At 41.7% G+C, this 18,248-nt stretch overlaps 1 protein-coding gene across 1 annotated transcript in view; it reads left to right on the forward strand.

Annotated features, from left to right (window-relative positions):
- Positions 1-2,926: 2,926 nt before the first annotated feature.
- col12a1b (collagen, type XII, alpha 1b) overlaps positions 2,927-18,248 on the forward strand; it is a 154,877-nt gene continuing 139,555 nt past the window's right edge. The window contains exons 1-9 of the mRNA XM_073492726.1: positions 2,927-3,002; positions 6,833-6,949; positions 10,018-10,161; positions 12,180-12,239; positions 13,546-13,809; positions 13,956-14,120; positions 15,409-15,582; positions 16,273-16,563; positions 16,746-17,348. Coding sequence (XP_073348827.1) covers positions 2,927-3,002; positions 6,833-6,949; positions 10,018-10,161; positions 12,180-12,239; positions 13,546-13,809; positions 13,956-14,120; positions 15,409-15,582; positions 16,273-16,563; positions 16,746-17,348 — 1,894 coding nt within the window. The remainder of the gene's footprint in view (positions 3,003-6,832; positions 6,950-10,017; positions 10,162-12,179; positions 12,240-13,545; positions 13,810-13,955; positions 14,121-15,408; positions 15,583-16,272; positions 16,564-16,745; positions 17,349-18,248) is intronic.

The raw sequence follows: 18,248 nt of genomic DNA on the forward strand, positions 1-18,248 counted from the left end.
GCTTTGCTGCTTCTGTACAAAAACAAACATAAAGCTTCCAGAATAGAAATGTTTAATCTGGCACATACCTCATGTTCATCTATTGTACAACTAGGGTGGATTCTTGTCTGATGTCTGTTTGAATTTAAGTCAGAGTGTAGAGTGTAGAAGGAGACGGGCCCCCGGGCCTGTTCTGATATCGGTCCACACCCAGCACACATCATTTAACACTCCGAACTCACCCAGATGAGCTGCAGCTCCTCCATCCACTCACAAATAAAATCTGATCATCTCCTCAGGAATCTGCTGTGTCAGCTGAAACCACTCTGAAGGGTCGGTGCTAAAAAAACAGGACGAGACAGTCGGTCGGAGATTTGAGCGACTTAAAGGGCTCTGCAGCGCCTTCTGTCCACCAGGGGGCGCCTGTCATCATTCAAATATTTATAGTTTGGGGTTTTGTAGAAGAACCAAATGTTGACGCTACAAATGTTAAGATCATAACAGCAGATTTTGACTCATGATTGTCATTTTTATGAATTTTTTTTAGATTTAAGGGGCACTATGATAATTAACAAAAAGTTTCAGGCGCTTTTACAAATTTCGAGTCACTACCTCATGACACATTCTGCTAAATAGATATTGGGAATGCTATAGAAAATTGGCTATTACATATTTAAATCGTTTGGGGGGAGGCTATGGCCAAATTTGGGAAATGTCTTGCTTAGTGAAGACAATGCTACGATGCTAAGATTTTGACAACGATTCACAAAAAGGAACTTGGTTGTCACACTTTGCTATTTTGACTGCTTGACTTTTTGGGAGCTATGGACAAGTTTTGTGGGGAGGTTACCAGGGGTGATACTTAAGTACGTAAGGTACAAAGTATCATCAACAACTGACACACTCATGGTGCTCTTGAGGCTTCAGAAGCGTCAGCTGAACAGCAATAATAATAGTGTTAGCAGCGTTCACTCAATAAAGTCGCTAACCCAGATCTTCACGAATGAATGAATCACCGTATGGAACGCTCTAAGAAAGAGGATTAGCATGTAGTTAACGTTGAAAATGCTGGTTCCAGTTAAGTGCCAGAAGTCACGGCCATTGTTCTTGCAAGGTATCATGGGGGCTGACTGAGGTTGTCATGTGCTATGGTAAGTTTTGGAGGTTAATTTGGGATTTGGTGGAACAAGTTTTAGGAAGAAATCTGGGTTTTTGGTGAATTTAGCGCTGACAATGAGAAGAATTCTGACAAAAGAAACACTGAAACCTCACTCCAGATGTGTAGCCTGATGGCTGGATGGTTTGTTACACAGACTGGTTACACAAGTCATCAATCTGGTGGAGTTTTTACAAATTTGGACACTGAGTGTACAGAGTTGGGAATGTGTGGTAAAAGGGGAGTGAATGTCATTATTCTGACATCCTTTACTTTTGTATTTTCACTTGACTCCGTACAGAATGTGAATTGTTTAAGTTTTGCACGGGATTAATCCTCACTGAATGATTTTAATTGTCACACAGTTCAGTTTGCTGCTTCATCAGACCCTCCTGAGGAGCCCAGAAACCTCTGTTCAGTCCCTGAAAGCCGGGGTGATGCATTAAAACGGGAAAAGACTGACCCGGGGCTTAGTTTACTAGACTGTGTAATATTTTCCCATTGATTCACGAAATGAAAAAGGGGGTAAAAGCCTCTGTCAGTTTCCCTGCGCTGACCCCCTCTTCCCGAAAAGCAGATCTGCGCTGCTGTCTCCTTGCGGCCGAGACGCACAGAAGCCCTCCATCACCGGAAAGGAATGCAGAAAACTATGTAAAAGTTTCCGAGTGTGTGTGTGTGTGTGTGTGTGTGTGTGTGTGTGTGTGTGTGTGTGTGTGTGTGTGTGTGTGTGTGTGTGTGTCTCCCAGCACTTGGAGAGGTTACACATCACTTCTTGGCCCGGCTGGATGTCGTAAGAGCTCCGCGGCGGGGCAGGCAGAGCTGGGAGCAGCCCCCCTGTTAAGTAGCAGATTGTGTGGAGAGTCTTCCCACTTGGAAAGAGGCTCGCCGACGCGTCTGGGAACCAAAAACCCGCGGAGCTCTCTGACTTCAACACCGGACCACCTCACTCTCCCTTTTCTCAGGTTGGGGGTCTACAACAGAAAATTGAACCTTTTTTAAATTTTTAATTTCTTGAACCAAACCAAAGAAATTCCACAGTCCCGTCTATAGGTCAGTCCTGCATGAGTTTTTTATTTTTTTTTTAATTTTTAGTTTAGTTCCAGGTGATAAAATTACACGTCGATAATTTAATTTCATGCAATTTTAAAGGTAGTGTTATTTCCAGACTTTTCCATCCTCTTTTATTCTGGATATTCAGAGAAACGCGTGGACATTCTTTGCGTTGTGGTGCGTAATTGCGCACGGCGCCGGGATTCGATGCTCGGTTTTTCTTATCTGTGGAGAGAGTTTCTCTGTGTTAGAGTGGGTTAATCTCATCAGCGGAGGTGTTAGATACTGAATTGGACCTTTTGCAGTGTAATTGCACTAAATTTTCAGCTGCTTCAGGAAGAGAAAGCGGAATTTTACGCAAAGAATAGATTACTTTTTTGATCAAATTGGCTTTATTAGTTGTTGAAAGCTGTTGTGGTTTTGTTTTTAACTTTATCCATTCATGCACATCGAGTCTGTCATTTAATATTTTCTGGCTGTTTGAGGAGCAGTTTTTTACGAGTGCAAGGATCATGGAAATATGACTTTATTAAATATTCCCGCCCGGAAAGCTGCTAACTAATTGATATTAGATGTAGATTTAAATGATGAGCGATGAGTCAGGTGACGTTCACATTCAGGTTGCTTTAAGGTCTTGTGAAGCCCTGAGGCTGCTGCGGGGCTGCTGTGTGAAGGTCTAACCGCCTCCTCCTTTTACTGTCGCAGCTTCATTCATGTGCTGCTGAGCGTGAGGAGCTGAAGATGAAGAGCAGGCTGTCTCTGGCAGCGGCTGCCCTCCTGGCACTCATGCTGTCCTCCTCTCAGGCCCAGGATCAAGGTAAAGCCGCTCCTCCTCCTCCTCCTCCTCTAATCTCTGTGATCCAACACATCTGCCTCCTCTCACCTCTGCCTTCTCTCTGTGTGGAGCTGAACATTTAGTCTGAATAAAACCATCAAATAGAGAAAGCATATGTGTGTGTTTGTGAATTGATTTGTTTGAACTGATTTCAGCCTCAGTTTAACCTTTGATTGATGATTTGTCTTTTGTGCTCCAATAATTCCAGTTTCCTGCAGGAATGTTTCCAGATTTCCTCTTGAAGAGAGAAAAAAAGAGAGAAAAAAAGTCTCAGTTTCAAATATCTGGTTTGAATTTGTGGATAGGAGCTTATTTCATTTTATTTTTTTTGTTTAACCAAACCAGTAGCGCTTCTGAAGTGGTTTTAGCTATGGATGTAACTCGCTGACGGCAGCGACTGAGCTGGGAAATGACAATAAAAGCCGGCCTCCAGTCGGTGATACAGAAACCACAAAGAAAAAAAGTGCTATTGTTGGAAAAGCTTAATCATCTTACTGTCCCAGCGGTCTGGTGCTTCTTTAATGGCATCAATTTATGTTTCTTAGTCTTGATAGGCAGTAATCTTTCTTAAAATAAAATAAAAAGAGAAATAATTAAGAGAGATGATAAAGAAAAAGAAAGAAAAAGATCATATTTTTGAGCCTCGACTGCGTCCCATGTGAGGCTGCACGGCTGGATGAACGTCCGTCTGTAGGTTAAGTCGGCTCCGACAGATGTAGTTTGGTTATTTCTACACCAGGAGGGGCCCGTGCTTAAAATCTACTATCGGTTACTGTAGTCTAAGTTCCTCTGGTTTCAAAAAAGAAAAAAAGGAAAAAATCCAGATGGCACGTGGCCAAGTTTCCTCCCTACGTCCTTTCTCCTGATGGAACGGAAAGACAAAATATGACTTTCACATTATTTTCCAGGGGTTTCAGAGGTTTGGGAGAGGAGAGAAAATCTTCTCGTCTGTGCCTCTGGATTTTCTCTGAAGAAGACGGTGCAGTTAAAAATCCATTAAATCAGCAACAGCAGGAGGAGAATCTTTCTTTTCTCTGCTTCCAGGAGAGTTTCTGACCTCCTGTGACCCCCCTTTAATGTCCCGACGGGGGCCCTCGCTGCCTCTCCAGCAGCCGTCCTAATAGGGTCGTATATATCCTCCTGCGTGGAACAGTTTGACACGTCGGTGCCGGAGGCCCGAACACCTTGAGGAGAAAAGAAGCAGAACAGGAAGGCCTCTGCTCTGAACTGTCACATCTCAGGTGAAAGATAACAAAATAAAAGCAGTGCAGTGCAGAGCAGAGGCCCAGACGCCCGACGCCTCAAAGAAAAGACGCAAAGCCTGGATGTGAGTGTGGACGGTGTGTGTGTGTGTGTGTCCCTCTGGTTTGGATAGTGTTTGGTCGTTTGGAAACAGAAGCAGCAGCCCGCCGCCCTTGAATTGACTCACCAGGTTGGTGGTTCCTCCATTTTTGACGTCCTGTCACCCTCCCGGTCAAGCCTCGACCCGGTCAGCTGACCCGGAGTCTTGGCTTCACGACAATATTTTTCAGTGATATTCTTCACCCTCACATTAACAGTCCAACTGGTTGGTGGTCTAGAAAAAAAGGCTCCGATACTTTAATATCTAATAAACTCTAGCTAGATGATGTGGTGTAGAAGACCTTTAATGTTAATGTTTTACTTCTTTGAGTAATTTCTTTGTGTCTCTGCAGCCGTGGAGTTTTATAGAATGAGCCCAGACTCTGGAGCTCAGATTACTGTAGGCTAACGTTCCTCCAGCATGAAAAGATTAAGATTGTTTGTTACATGAAGAAGTTAAGTGAAAGTTCAGGAAATAAACGTTCAGCACGGGGGGGTCGGCTAACTGATCGATGCGAGCACCAGTGGGATCAATACCGATCAGTCTCATTCTGTATTTTAGTTGTTTTTCATTATCACTTTGTTTTCCCTCCACTGGATGATTTCAGTCACTTACCTTAGCTCGCAGCTGTTAAGCAGTAGCAGTGGTGCATTTTGAAATGGATTTATTTGATCAGGAATCTGATCAGAGATGTTACAGTTCAACACCTCGACGCCCCCGACTGAACTGTTATGTGGAGTTCTTCTTTCCGTCTTCATGTTGATCCTTTCTTGCTGGAAAAACTGTTTTTTTTTCTCACAGGCTCGTTATTTAGCTCTGACAGCATCGAGGCTGGTAGTTTTTTGCTACACTTTTCTTACCGTTCAGCTACTTTAAACTACTTAACTGTAGATCTTCAGTTTATTTTAAGCATCTATCAAGATTAAAATGTGGAGGCCTCACCAGTAAGGCAGCATGAAATAAAACCGATGCACTGTAGCGAGCTAGACTGTCAGACAGGCGACCGCTCATTCTCCACCCCAACCTGAAGAATATCATTTTAAAATATTTACAGAACAATAACCCGTGGTCCCTCGTGTACATGGAAACTTTGTGTCCGTTGCTCCAAGTTGTTGTAAACAACTTTTCATGTACACGTGCATGATCGTCCGTGTCAGTGATCACCAGGTCATCTGTGTGCACTCTCCTCTGACGCCACAACGACCGGCGGTTCTTAAACTATCCAGCTCCAGATCCTGCAAGGATTAGTTTTAACTCTCTGACAGAAGATTCTGTCATTGCTTTTTTTCTTTTTTTATTCGGGTCTGGACCTCGAGTAGTTTAAGAACCTCTGGTGCTGATGTGCAAAGACGTACACGTGTCTCCACCGACATCGTGTATTCTTTTGTGAGGTTTGCAATGGAGATGATGAAAGTTGATCGAGCAGATCTTCACCCATTGTATAATCAATACCGTCAAGAGTTTCATCACGTGTGTGTGTTTTTGCTGTTTGTCAATTCAACATCATGAGTTGTTGGATTGAGGTCATGGACGGTCTGCTGGATGTCAGCCGGTCCATGTTGTAGTCTGATGACAGGGACGGAAACTTTTCATTTTTATTTCATGTAGCTGGTGATTTCAGGAATTTTAAAAAAAAACTTCTTCCATTACGACACCAGCCGAAGAGATTTTTGGATAGAAGTCACTTAAAATGTGCCGGCTATCTGTTACAGTGACGTATGGAAGCAAAGAAAGGCCAGTTTGAGTTCATAGCATTTAAATATTTGACTTTAAAAATACACATATGTGAATTTATGTGGGTTTAATTCCCCTCAGTGAATTTTCCAAAGGTCAAAGATTTTGTTTTTTCAAAAACTGAAGTTTCTCGGATTTAACTTTAGGTTTTGGGTTCTTTTAGACCGAACTTTAGTTTTTAGACCGAGGCTCTTGAACCTATTAAACTTATGAACTACTAGAAAGTATTGTGAAGCAAGAACACAGATTCAGATAGAAAGTTTTCACAGTTAGATATTTAAGAGCCATGAATTCAGTCAGTATTATTTAGAATAGTCTCTTATGAATTTTTATATTGGCCTTTTTTGGCTTCCGTACACTAAATCACAGCCAAAATGAATCAGTTTTCATCCTCCCGCCCTGTACGTGAATCATTCTTCAATGTCCTGAACTGTTTGAAGATGATGTTGTGTTGTTTCCTTGTGTTTGTCGTCTCACTGTGTTGTTGTCTGTGGCTGCTGGAGCCACTCCAGCTCAAACCGAGGTCTTTTTTTTTTTTTATATCTCTACTAAAACGTCTCCCCTCACTCACATGTGTAGTTTGGTTTGTCTCGTGTTGTTTGCTCCAACAGTGAACTTGTCAAACTTCACCCTGTGAAGTGTTGACTGTTGGGAAAATCCTTCCATACTTTACATTACAATACGTTCACCGTCCTCCAGCTGCAGGATTAACTGTGTTTTCTTTTTCTCCCCGCAGTCGACCCTCCGTCAGATTTGAGGTTTAAGATTTTAAATGAGAACACAGTGCAGATGATGTGGAGCAGACCCACGTCCAGGATACAGGGCTACAGAATACAAGTGACCTCACACACAGGTGGGTGCTCATTAAACCGGCGAGTTATGTCCTGCCGAGCCCGAAACATTACAAGTGTCATAAACCCTCTCAGACATCAATGTGCCCAGCAAGACTCAACACTCCCCGCAATTACGTGGAGATCTCTGCAGACACATGTTTGGCTCCAGAAGCTCCAATGATAAAAAACATTATCACGAGCGCGGAAGGTTGTCAGGATGAGTTTAGCTCAGGAGTGTAAGATGTCACGTCTACCAACCAGAGCTCATTAAACAGCTGAGATGGTAAGAAAAAGACAGCGAGGAGTCGTCTCAGGTATCTTGACACATAACTTACACACACAATTTTATTAAAGGACGAATCTGCTGCAAAGTTAATGTCACCGAAGACGACTTTTGTGAACCTTCATTGCGGCCAAAAGTATGCGTCCACATATTTTTGGTTTGGGTAGGTTTTCCAGTGTTTTCCCTTCAGTTCCAATAAATCTTAATGTTACAGTAAACACGTATATTTTAGACAATAGTGTGCTTCAAACTTTGTGGTGGTACGGGGGTTAGGAGAGACATTCTCCTGTTTCACCATGACAGTGCACCCACACACAAAGCCAGCAGCTATGTTCAACCTAGTTAGAGGTATTTATGTTTGAGTAAGTGAAGACTTACACACCACACAGACTTGCTACTAAACAGACTATTTACACTCAGCAGTTGTTAGGCGTTACTCTTACTGTTTGAACTGTGCTAATTAAACCAGCTAATTGACAGAAAGCTCGACCATTTCAATTCAAATACTGCTAGGTTTAACTGTGAATGTAACGTTGGCTACATTACACAAGTAATATTAGCTTACATTTACACACAGTAACTGACAGGTGTAGCTAACTTTTACCTACTATTAGCTAACTAAACTAAATATGTAAAGAAGCTTGCATTCAATGTCAGGGTTAGGCTGTTAGCTAACTTAACTTGCTAACTGACAGAATGTTAGCATTCATATATAGTAATGGCCGCATTAACTAGTACACAACCGTTGTGTACTAGTTAGTTGAACCAGCAAACTGACAGAACTGGCATTAGCTTGCATGTCTATATTCAATAACTGCTGTTTGTAACTGTTACACACTGAGTTAACTAAACTAGCTAGGCAGTAACTGTTATGTACTGTTAGCAAAGTTGCTAAATGACAGAATGTTAGCGTTAGCTATATGCTATGCTATTAGCTAACTGAACCAGCTAACTGACAGAACTAAGGTTAGCCTGCATATTTATATTCTATAACTTAGATATTTATATTTTAGGTATTTAGCTTACTTAACCAGGTAACTGAACGAATTTGCTTATTTACTTTCAGTAACTGTCAGGCCTGACTGTTAGGTACTATTAGCTAACCTCACTTGTTAGCATTCATATTTAGAAGCTGCGGGTGTAACTTGTGTGTACTGTTTGCTTATTGAAGCAGCTAACTGACAGAACTATCATTAGCTTGCATTTAAATTCAACGACCACCTGGCGCAACTGCGAGCTCAGTAATGTTAAGTTACAGTGCATATTTACATGGAATTACTTTCAGGTGCAACTGTTGCGTACTATTAGCTAACAAAACCAGCTAACTGACATTAGCTTGGATATTTAGTTTGAAACTGCGGTGAAGTTATTTTCCAGTCGGATAGTCGACAGACGTTCACTCCGGAGACACCCTGCAGCGCCTTCGTACTCAGTTTCACACAGTGTTGGCAGCAGGAGGACGGTTAGCTCGCCTCCCAGAACCTCGCGCTGCGTTGGAGGCTGACTTAGGGACAGCTTAGTTTAGTATTGTTTATTTATTTATTTTTTAAATAATAATTTCACTAATATCAATAAGTCAGCATGAAGAAACATTTTTTTGTGTAAAACTGAGTAAGAAGACGCCGCTGGGAGTCACCGGAGTGAATGTCTGTCGAATATCCAACTTAAAACCAACTGCGAGGCATAACTGGTAAGTGCTTTTGGCTAACTGGAGCAGCTACCTGACAGATAATGTAATGTTTGTTTGCATATTTAACGTTACATTCAATAACTTTCAGGTCTGACTGTTAGCTAGCCAACCTTGGTAACTGACAGAACTGACGTTAGCTTGCGTATTTGCAGACGTATATATATAGCAAGCATATATATATATATATCTATATATATATATATATATATAGCAAGCATAGCATATATAAGCATATTTTAATGTTAGTGTGCAGATTTGCCTTCCATAGCTGTTAGTTTTTGTTAGCTATCTTAACTAGACAGCTGACAGAAATAATACTATCTTATAAATTTACATTCAGTAACTGTTAGGTGCAACTATTATGTGCTATGCTAACTGAACCAGCTAACAGACATAACTAATGTTAGCTTTATATAAATTAATTAACTGACAGCTGTAACTGTACTGTCAGCTGAACTAGCTTACTGACACAGCTAATGTTAGACAGCTTGCCAGTAAGATTGAAAACCATAAAATGGGAAGACTTTACGTTACTTTTTACAAAAAACATAGTGCTTCAAATTACACATTTTCACTTTGGAAAGAGTCAGGCTAGCTTTTTTTCCCATTTTATTCAGGCTTTATGCTAAGCTAGGCTAATCACATGCTTCAGTAGGACAAGAATTTCAAGAATCAAGAGTCTTTTAATTCAGTTAAAGTTACCTCTTATTGTTATACTGAGTACAAGTGAGAGCTTAAGGTGACTTATTTAATGTACGTTTTCACATTAATAATTCTTTATAATAGGCATCCACAATCTCTTAACTAATAGAATCAACACATGAATAAATCCATTGACTCTGTGCAGCGGTGGCATCTTGTAATAAATAATTACACTTGACTCAGTGGAAGAATCTGGCATGTTAAGGGTTAAAACAATGTGTTTTGATTCCTAGTAATGCGGAAAGTTTTCATTAAATTGAATCATACTGTTGTTGTGTGTTTACACGGCTCTTCCAGTCCTCAGGTCAACAGTCGGAATCAGGTTTTTCTGAGGCCCTGTTTTGACTCTTGGAGAAATGAAGTAATGCCATAGTTTCCTAATCGCTTCCCTCTGACTCTGTGCATTCTTGTAGACGAACCAACAAAAGAATTTACTCTGCCTGCATCTGCCACTAAGACCTCCATCTCAGACCTGACTCCAGATGTGGATTATGTCGTAACGATATCTGCGTACGCTGGATCAGAGGAGAGTCTGCCCATCACCGGCCAGATCACACGTGAGTCACCGTGCCCCAAAGTGTGTGTGTGAGTGTGTGTGTGTGTGTGTGTGTGTGTGTGTAAAGTGGCAACAGATATTCATCCAAATGCTAATAAAGTTTGTCTGCAGCTGGTCAATTCTGGCAGGAAGTAACCATGATGACAACCTGCTTCAGTTTAAAACCAGTCTGGCTGGTAAAGCTACTCAAGGCCCCATAAAGAGAGTGGACAAAATAACAGGAACACCTGGCAGCATTTGTTTCTATTGTATTGTCCGCTCTCTGCACCACTCTGTCATCATTGTTTCAGTTTCACCAGACAGTACAGCTCCTGAGAATACTTTAATACATTTTCAGCACCACCATTAAGTAGCTGTTATTGAGCTTTTGATCATATCTCATGGTCGTCATCACCATGTTCAGATTTCCATTTTTTTCCAGAATGAAATTCCACAGACAAGACGAGTCTTTATTAAGTCTCTTCATCGCAAGAAAATGAATTTTGAATATCTTGTGTGTTTGGATTTGTTTTTTCATTAAAGCAGCTGGTGAATTTTAGGATGACACAAAATAAGATATTTGGTCCCGTACCAGTTGAAATAAATCAAGAGATGTATTTCTTCCAATGTGAAATAAAAGTCTTCTGTTTCGTGACTTTCATCATAAATTACAAAACCAAACAATTGATGAAAGTCATGAAGACCAGATCATGATCATGATGTCTTAAAAGATCTAGAAGGAATTGAGGTGTAATATTTAGTTCAGTTGATTCAAACCCACAGGTAAACACTGACAGGTGAGGCCACAACACAATTAAACATTTTGATTTTTGCGACACAAAATGACGTACCTATTCTTGCTTCCTTGCTTTAATATTGAGAAAGCTCTGGGCCTCTTAAAATCCTTCAAATAATAAAAAAAACCTCATTCTTTGATTTAACTGTTTACAGTTCATGTTCACAGTTTGTGATGAAGATAAAGTCAACAGTAACACAACTTCACAAACTGTGAGCAGGAAAAATACAGAAAAAAGAAAATACACACGTCATGCTCGCAGTAAGAGATGAGGTTATTCTTGTAATGTACGTGACGTGCGTTGAAACTGGACCGAAGTTAAAACAATTTAATATTACATTTTGATTTGACGTGGGACAGGAACCTCCTGAGGTCTGTGGTGTCTGTTGTTGACCCGTCCATCACCCCCGATCTCCTTGGACGTTCTCGCTCGTCACCTGACCTTTTTCAGGCATGATACTTGTTCGCATCTGTTTTCCACAGACTTAATCAGAAGGATTAGAATCACCTGCATGCAAAATTGAACTTTGGCGTTTGCACCGCACGCAATTTGAAAGTCTAAATTGGTGCTATTTGTATGCAGATTGAAGCATCTGGACTGCATGAGTAGATATTTTGCTTTATTTGAAGGCGTCACGAGCCAAAAAAAGGTCGGGAATCGCTGAAAGAGGCAGAATGAGGCGAAGCATTGAACGCTCCAACTCTGGATACGAAAAGATAAGATGAGCAGCTGCAGCTGGTTGAAATACAAAGAAGTCCAGTGAACATTAAACTCTCATTTGATGTTACTTATGGATCAGTAAACGAGTGGTGACTCAGATTTCCAGCCCAGTTTAATGGCAGCAGTTTGGTGGGGACGTCTGCTTGGCACCGCTGCAAACGCTGATGATCAAAGCTCTGGAGATTCCCTGGAAATCTGTCAGAAACCATGACATCAACGCTCTAATTTCACCGTTTGGGAGCTCATTTTGCACATTTGTCGTATATACGAGTCGGAAATGTTGCACAAGAAACCCCAGATGGGAGAATAAATCTTACGTATGGAAACAAAAGAGGAGTTTTGATCCAGCTCGAGCGGTCTGCTATTTGTTAAAGGAGAACAGTAACAGTTACTGACAGAAAATAGTTCACATGATGCTGTTCAAATGAAAGTTTGGGTTTTTTGAGGATACCTTCAGCAACAGCTCAGATTATATTATTGCCTCTAACTATTGTAATTGCACGATTGTGTTTTTGTCTTTCAGTCGAGTCAAGCGGGAGCACGAGAGGAACATCCAGGAAACCAGACGCTTCAGATTCAGTCAGTAAGTCCTCTTCCTCATTAACTTTACACCTTAATTTGACGAGAGGTTTCAGTCACCGCTGAGATAATAAGTTACTAGCGTTCAGGTCTTCGCCGCACCTCCTCGACTTTCCCACGTTTTGTCCTCGAGCTTTCTTCTTCCCTGCTGGGCGGCGTCCATCAGCCTGAGCTCAGCAGCGATGGGAGGCTCCTACCACACAACACCCCATTGTATAGCAATAATCAAAATTAGGCTCCCATAAATCTCTAAAGTATTCGGTCATCGTTTTGGGCCCCTGCCGGCCAATTATGCCAATACGGAGGAAGCTGCACATGCTCAGTCGGTGCGGGGGTCGTGGGTGGAGCGGGAGGCCGTGGTTGGAGCTGGGGGAGCGGGCTGAGAGGAGCCCAGCCCTGCAGTGCTGAGAGAAGTGGAAACCATTACAGATCCTGATTTACAAGAGCACTGCTGCTGCCCTGGCCCAGTTCTGCAGATGATGACGAGCTTATGCTGATTTTTCCTGCTTTTCATGAGAGGAAAGTCGAACGGAAACTCCAAGAGAGCAGAGTGAAGTCCTGCACCTCAACCTACAACACTACAATCTGACATCTAGTGTGACCGAACAGCTCTGAAAGGATTCTTAACAACCAGAAAATATAGAATGACGAACTTCAAACACTGTTTATGACGCTATTATTAAGATCTAGTTGTGTTTCTGTGTTTTACTTTTACTTATCACAAGAAGTAAATGCTGCCGGCTATAGAATAATGAAACCATTAACATTTAGATTGTTTCCCTATAAACTCCACCTTTACTTTGCTAGTTTGTCTGTCACCTGTCACAAAATCTCCCGGGAAAATGAAGGCTGACGGGTGATCCAGTCCGGCTGACATTTCTATCTGCCTTCACTTGTTCATTCACGTTCTGTTCTTTGTTGCTACTCTGAGGAAAATGGAAACGATCTAGTTGTCTTTGCAACGGTGGTGTCAACATTAATACCACTTGGACACGCAAGAGGGGAAAGTTGTCTGTTTCTTCTTTAAAGGCAACTAAAAGTGCCATAGATTCTCAAATAAAGGCCGGTCTCATGCATACACATCATCGCCAGTTTCATCCTCTGGGGACCATGAATCTCTACTGAATTTCATTGCATCAGTCTAAAAGCTGTTTAGGTGTCATGGATGGACCAACGACATTGGACGGCTGTTTTATAAATATGCTTATAAAACAGAGGGACACTTGACAGAAATGCCAAATTTCCGACAATAAACAAGCGTCACTCAACACTTTCTACCCTCTCTGTCTTATCTCTTGTCCTCTTTCCAGAATGCTCTTTCAGTGTCATCGCCGACTTGGTGTTCTTGGTGGACGGCTCCTGGAGCGTCGGCAAGCCGAACTTCAAATACATCCGCAGCTTTATCTCAGCGACGGCCGGCGCCTTTCAGATCGGAGAAGACAAAACCCGAGTGGGCGTGATCCAGTCCAGCGACGACACACGACCAGAGTTCAACCTGAACACACACTTGACCCGACCGGCGCTGCTCCGGGCCATTGGCTCGCTGCAGTACAAAGGAGGAGACACCAGGACAGGTACATTGCTAATGTCCGTAAATGTTTCTGCAGCTTTTGTAATATTATAACAAAAACTTTATTTTGTTCCCTATAACTTATATAATAAAGCCTATTCTGGCTGTGCATTACTTAAAACTCCCCTCCTGCCTGTCTCTTTTCTCCAGGCGATGCCCTCGACTACCTCCTTAAAAACACTTTCACTGAGGCGGCCGGCGCCAGGAAGGGTTTTCCCAAAGTGCTGGTGATCATCACAGATGGCAAATCTGAGGATCCAGTGGAGAGCTACGCCAGGCAGCTCAGGAGCAGGGGGGTGGAGATCTTTGTCCTCGGTACGTAGCCAGAACAAGTTTATGACATTCCACATCTTACATTTTCCATTCGCATTTTGATGCTTTTAACTGTCGTCTGTAACAAAAGCAGCTTGTGAGGACGTAAAAAGCAGAAGGTGAAATTCCTCGATCATTAACATTACAAGCGAGTGATAGCAAGTTTTATGTATGTTTACGCTCAGGCTTCAATGTCAGACTTTCCACAATCTCAGGACGGAGAAACAGAAGTGGGCTGTTGCTATGGTGTTAAAGAGGGCTGGTGGTTAAATAATAATAACAGCTCATCTTCTTCAGTCGCTGAAAACAGGTCACTGATTGAAAAGTGCTTAGTCAAACATGAAATATGCTCTTAGTTTCTGGAGTTTTCTCAAATCACAAAAGAGCTTGGCCTCCTTTCAGCCACACTGAAAGAAAAACATTTGAGTGATGAAATTCATGCACGAAATCAGTGATATGTGATTTGCTAAAGGAAAATATTTCACAACAATTGAGTGTCTGAGTGTGTAAGATATTCAAAAATTGATTTCATAAACAGTAATAAATAGAACATCGTCCTAAAAGTGTTAAAACCTCAGTGTAAAAATGTCAAAGATAGAACAGAGGGAAGAAATCAAGGAAAAACGAAGGGGAAACAGAACCAAAGACGAAGGGAAAGAAAAATGTTTATATTTGATTTTAACTAATGTTCAAAGTTTACGTAAAAATCTTAATCTGTAACGTATCCAGATGAGTAAAAAAAGAAGAATTCCCTCTGAAAGCCAGTGAAAGAAGTGATTTAAGGAAAAGTCTCCCAACAACGGACATAATCAAGTTCAGAGCTGCACTGAAGTACAGTAATAGAGTTAAAGTACTTTGCTATTTTCCCCTTCTGTGGAGTCGAACTCTGAATAAACTATAATCTGTAAAGACTCACGGCTTTACTAACAGCGTCAGTGTTACAAAAGAATATAGAACTGTAAAACTCACCAGTTTCATATTTACTGCCCAGGCTGTCAGACTTTCCAGCCAGAGTTGAATAACAAAAAAAAAAAGTTGAGGCTTTCTGTTGTCGATTGGTGGTGAATCCAGCTGGAGAACTTTTATACGCTAATGTGGAAAACAAATGTTTCAGTTCACGTCACTATAGATTGCTATTTTAAGGCAGTATTTATAGATTTGGAGCAAATTCACTCTTTACGTCTGACACAATCACATGATGCCAGCGACTTTACGAGGGCTGCTCTGACTTCACCTCTTAGCTCTGAATGAGTAAATGTCCACCACAACTTAGATTTTTTGTTCTTTGTAGGTGTCCAACATTCTGACGAACAGGAGATGAAGCTGATGGCCTCGACTCCTCACAGAAATCACATCTATAGTGTTGCCAACTTTAACTCAATCAAGAATGTGCAGAAAGAGTTTATCACTCAGGTGTGCGCTGGTGTCGACGATCAACTCAACTCACTCGTCAGCGGAGAGGAAGGTGAGATGTGTGTGAAATAAATACCACATCTGTCTCAAACATTTTCATTTTTAGGTTTTTCAATCTACTGTTGTCCCTTTGCACTTAATCTTAAATCAGTAGTTCAACTTATTCTCTATATTGTTGGGAGTTAGATGAGATAATCAAAACCACTCTCATGTCTGTACATTATATATGAAGCTATAACCAGCTAGTTTAGCTTAGCATAAAGACTGGAAACAGGAAACAGCTAGCCTGGCTCTGTCCAAAGTTAACAAAAGCTCTCTATTAGCATGTCCAATGTGATTGTAAGTGCTATATCGCAGGCACCTGGACTCATAGCACTTAGAATTACCTGGATGACCTGGATGACTGAGAACCTTCATCAACATGTTCAATGTAGTTAATGTAATCCATAAATCCTTTTAAGAGCTGTATCTCCCATTTCCAGTCTTTGTACAAAGCTAAGCTTCCCATCTGCTGCCTCTTGTTTCATATTTAATGAACAGATATGAGAGTGGTTTCAATCCTCTCATCTAATTCTCGGACAGAAAACAGTTAAGCACGCTTCCAAAACATAAATTATTCCTTTAAGTGCTTTGATATACAGTGTACTATAACCTGATGCTATGTTATTTTTGGTTTTTAATGTAAAGTTGTTTCACAATGACATTCAGATAATCCTCTAATTCCGATTCTGATTTTTTTCAGTCGTTGAGCCGGCCTCTAACCTCCAAGTCCTGGAGGTGGCCTCAAAGTCCATACGAGTGACCTGGGATGCCTCTATTGGAGAGGTTACGGGATACAAGGTGCAGATGATCCCCATGATGACCGGCAGCAAGAGGCAGGAGCTGTACGTGGGCCCGGGCCAGACATCGGTGGTGGTCAGAGACCTTTCTCCAGACACAGAGTACCAGATCAGACTGTACGCCCTGAAGGGCTTGACGCCCAGCGAGCCTGCCATGATCATGCAGAAGACACAGCCAGTTACAGTATCGCTAGGTGAGTACAACGTAATGTTGTCACTGGTCGATTTTAACTTTTGACACAATGGCTGTATCGGCTCAGAACAATATGGTTCAGGTAGCTATAAGGTATAATTGTGCCTCTTACTGACTTCAGTGTGCTATCATTGAAGCTTGATGTAGCTAACTTTGTATTATCTTCTTATTTTTCCAATCTAGAATGTTCTCTTGGCGTGGATGTTCAGGCTGATGTCGTCCTCCTGGTTGACGGTTCCTACAGTATTGGTCTGGCTAACTTTGCTAAAGTAAGAGCTTTCCTGGAGGTGCTGGTGAACACCTTTGACATCGGTGCAGATAAGGTCCAGATCAGCTTGGTCCAGTACAGCAGGGACCCCCACACTGAGTTCTACCTGAACACTCACCATGACCTGGCCGCTGTAGTCAAGGCTGTGAGGACTTTCCCATACCGCGGCGGCTCAACCAACACCGGCAGGGCCATGACCTATGTGAGAGAGAGGATCTTTCAGGCCTCCAGAGGGGCCCGTGCCAACGTTCCTCGAGTCAACATCCTCATCACTGATGGGAAGTCATCCGACGCCTTCCAGGATCCAGCCACCAAGCTGAGGAATTCTGATGTGGAAATCTTTGCGGTGGGCGTTAAGGATGCTGTACGATCTGAGCTGGAGGCCATCGCCAATAAGCCTGCAGAGACCCATGTGTATACCGTAGAGGACTTCGATGCCTTCCAGAGAATTTCCAAAGAACTCACACAGTCCATCTGCCTGAGGATCGAACAAGAACTTCGCAAAATCCAACAGAGACGTGAGTAATATTATTCTTATCCTCTATACAGATGACACTGTTCTTTGTACTTCTTCAACAATTTATTGTTGTTTTAGGGTTGATTATAATTTAGATTTAATAAATTCTGTTCTGGTTTGCATTAAATTATGTGTTGATCCTTGCCATATTGACCCAATTCTGTTGAAAGCAAGAACCACCTTTATTTTTAACAAAAGTAGACTGCAATAGTCACTTTTCCTACAGATGACTAATCGTAATAGTATCTGTATGGTTTAATCCACAAGGGGAATGCTGCCTCTTTTCTTCTGGTTTTAACTTAAGCTGGATCATATCTTTGGTGGGAATTACAAATTACTTGGTTTAAGGACTAGGTTGTTTATCACAACTGAGCTTATAGCAAAGCAAACAGATTGATTCGGCAATTTTGGTTTTAAAGATTTGTTCCAATGCTACTGGAAATGCGTTGTAATGGGTGGAGTTTCTTCACTGGAGTTAATTTGAGACAGTGATTACTCTTTGCTTGTATTTTTATGTCACACTGAGTGAGGCTGCGGTCATACAATATACTAATAATTGTTTGTAAGAAGATTCTGAGTTGTTTTACCTGTTTAATCCATTGTTAAGTAGTGGGAATAGTCTGGTAAGTTGCATGCTAATACTTAGTGTGCTAGCTTTGTTTTATCCGTGGCACAAGCTAGCTCAGCAAAAAAAAAAGATTTGTTGTCATTGTCAGCTGTGTACAAAGTCGACAAACAGCCTTATCTTTGTTTGTTACTTTGCCCTCTGGTATAGAACCAAACGTAGCATAGCTAATGTAGCTAAACACAACATTAGGCCTAGTAGCTTAATTTACAGTTCAATAGAGTGCTGCAGGGATGATGAATTTTTGTAGGCTATCCCGGAAGTTAGCATCACGCC

This window comes from Pagrus major, chromosome 22 (genome assembly GCF_040436345.1).
Source record: "Pagrus major chromosome 22, Pma_NU_1.0".
NCBI classification, from domain to species: domain Eukaryota; kingdom Metazoa; phylum Chordata; class Actinopteri; order Spariformes; family Sparidae; genus Pagrus; species Pagrus major.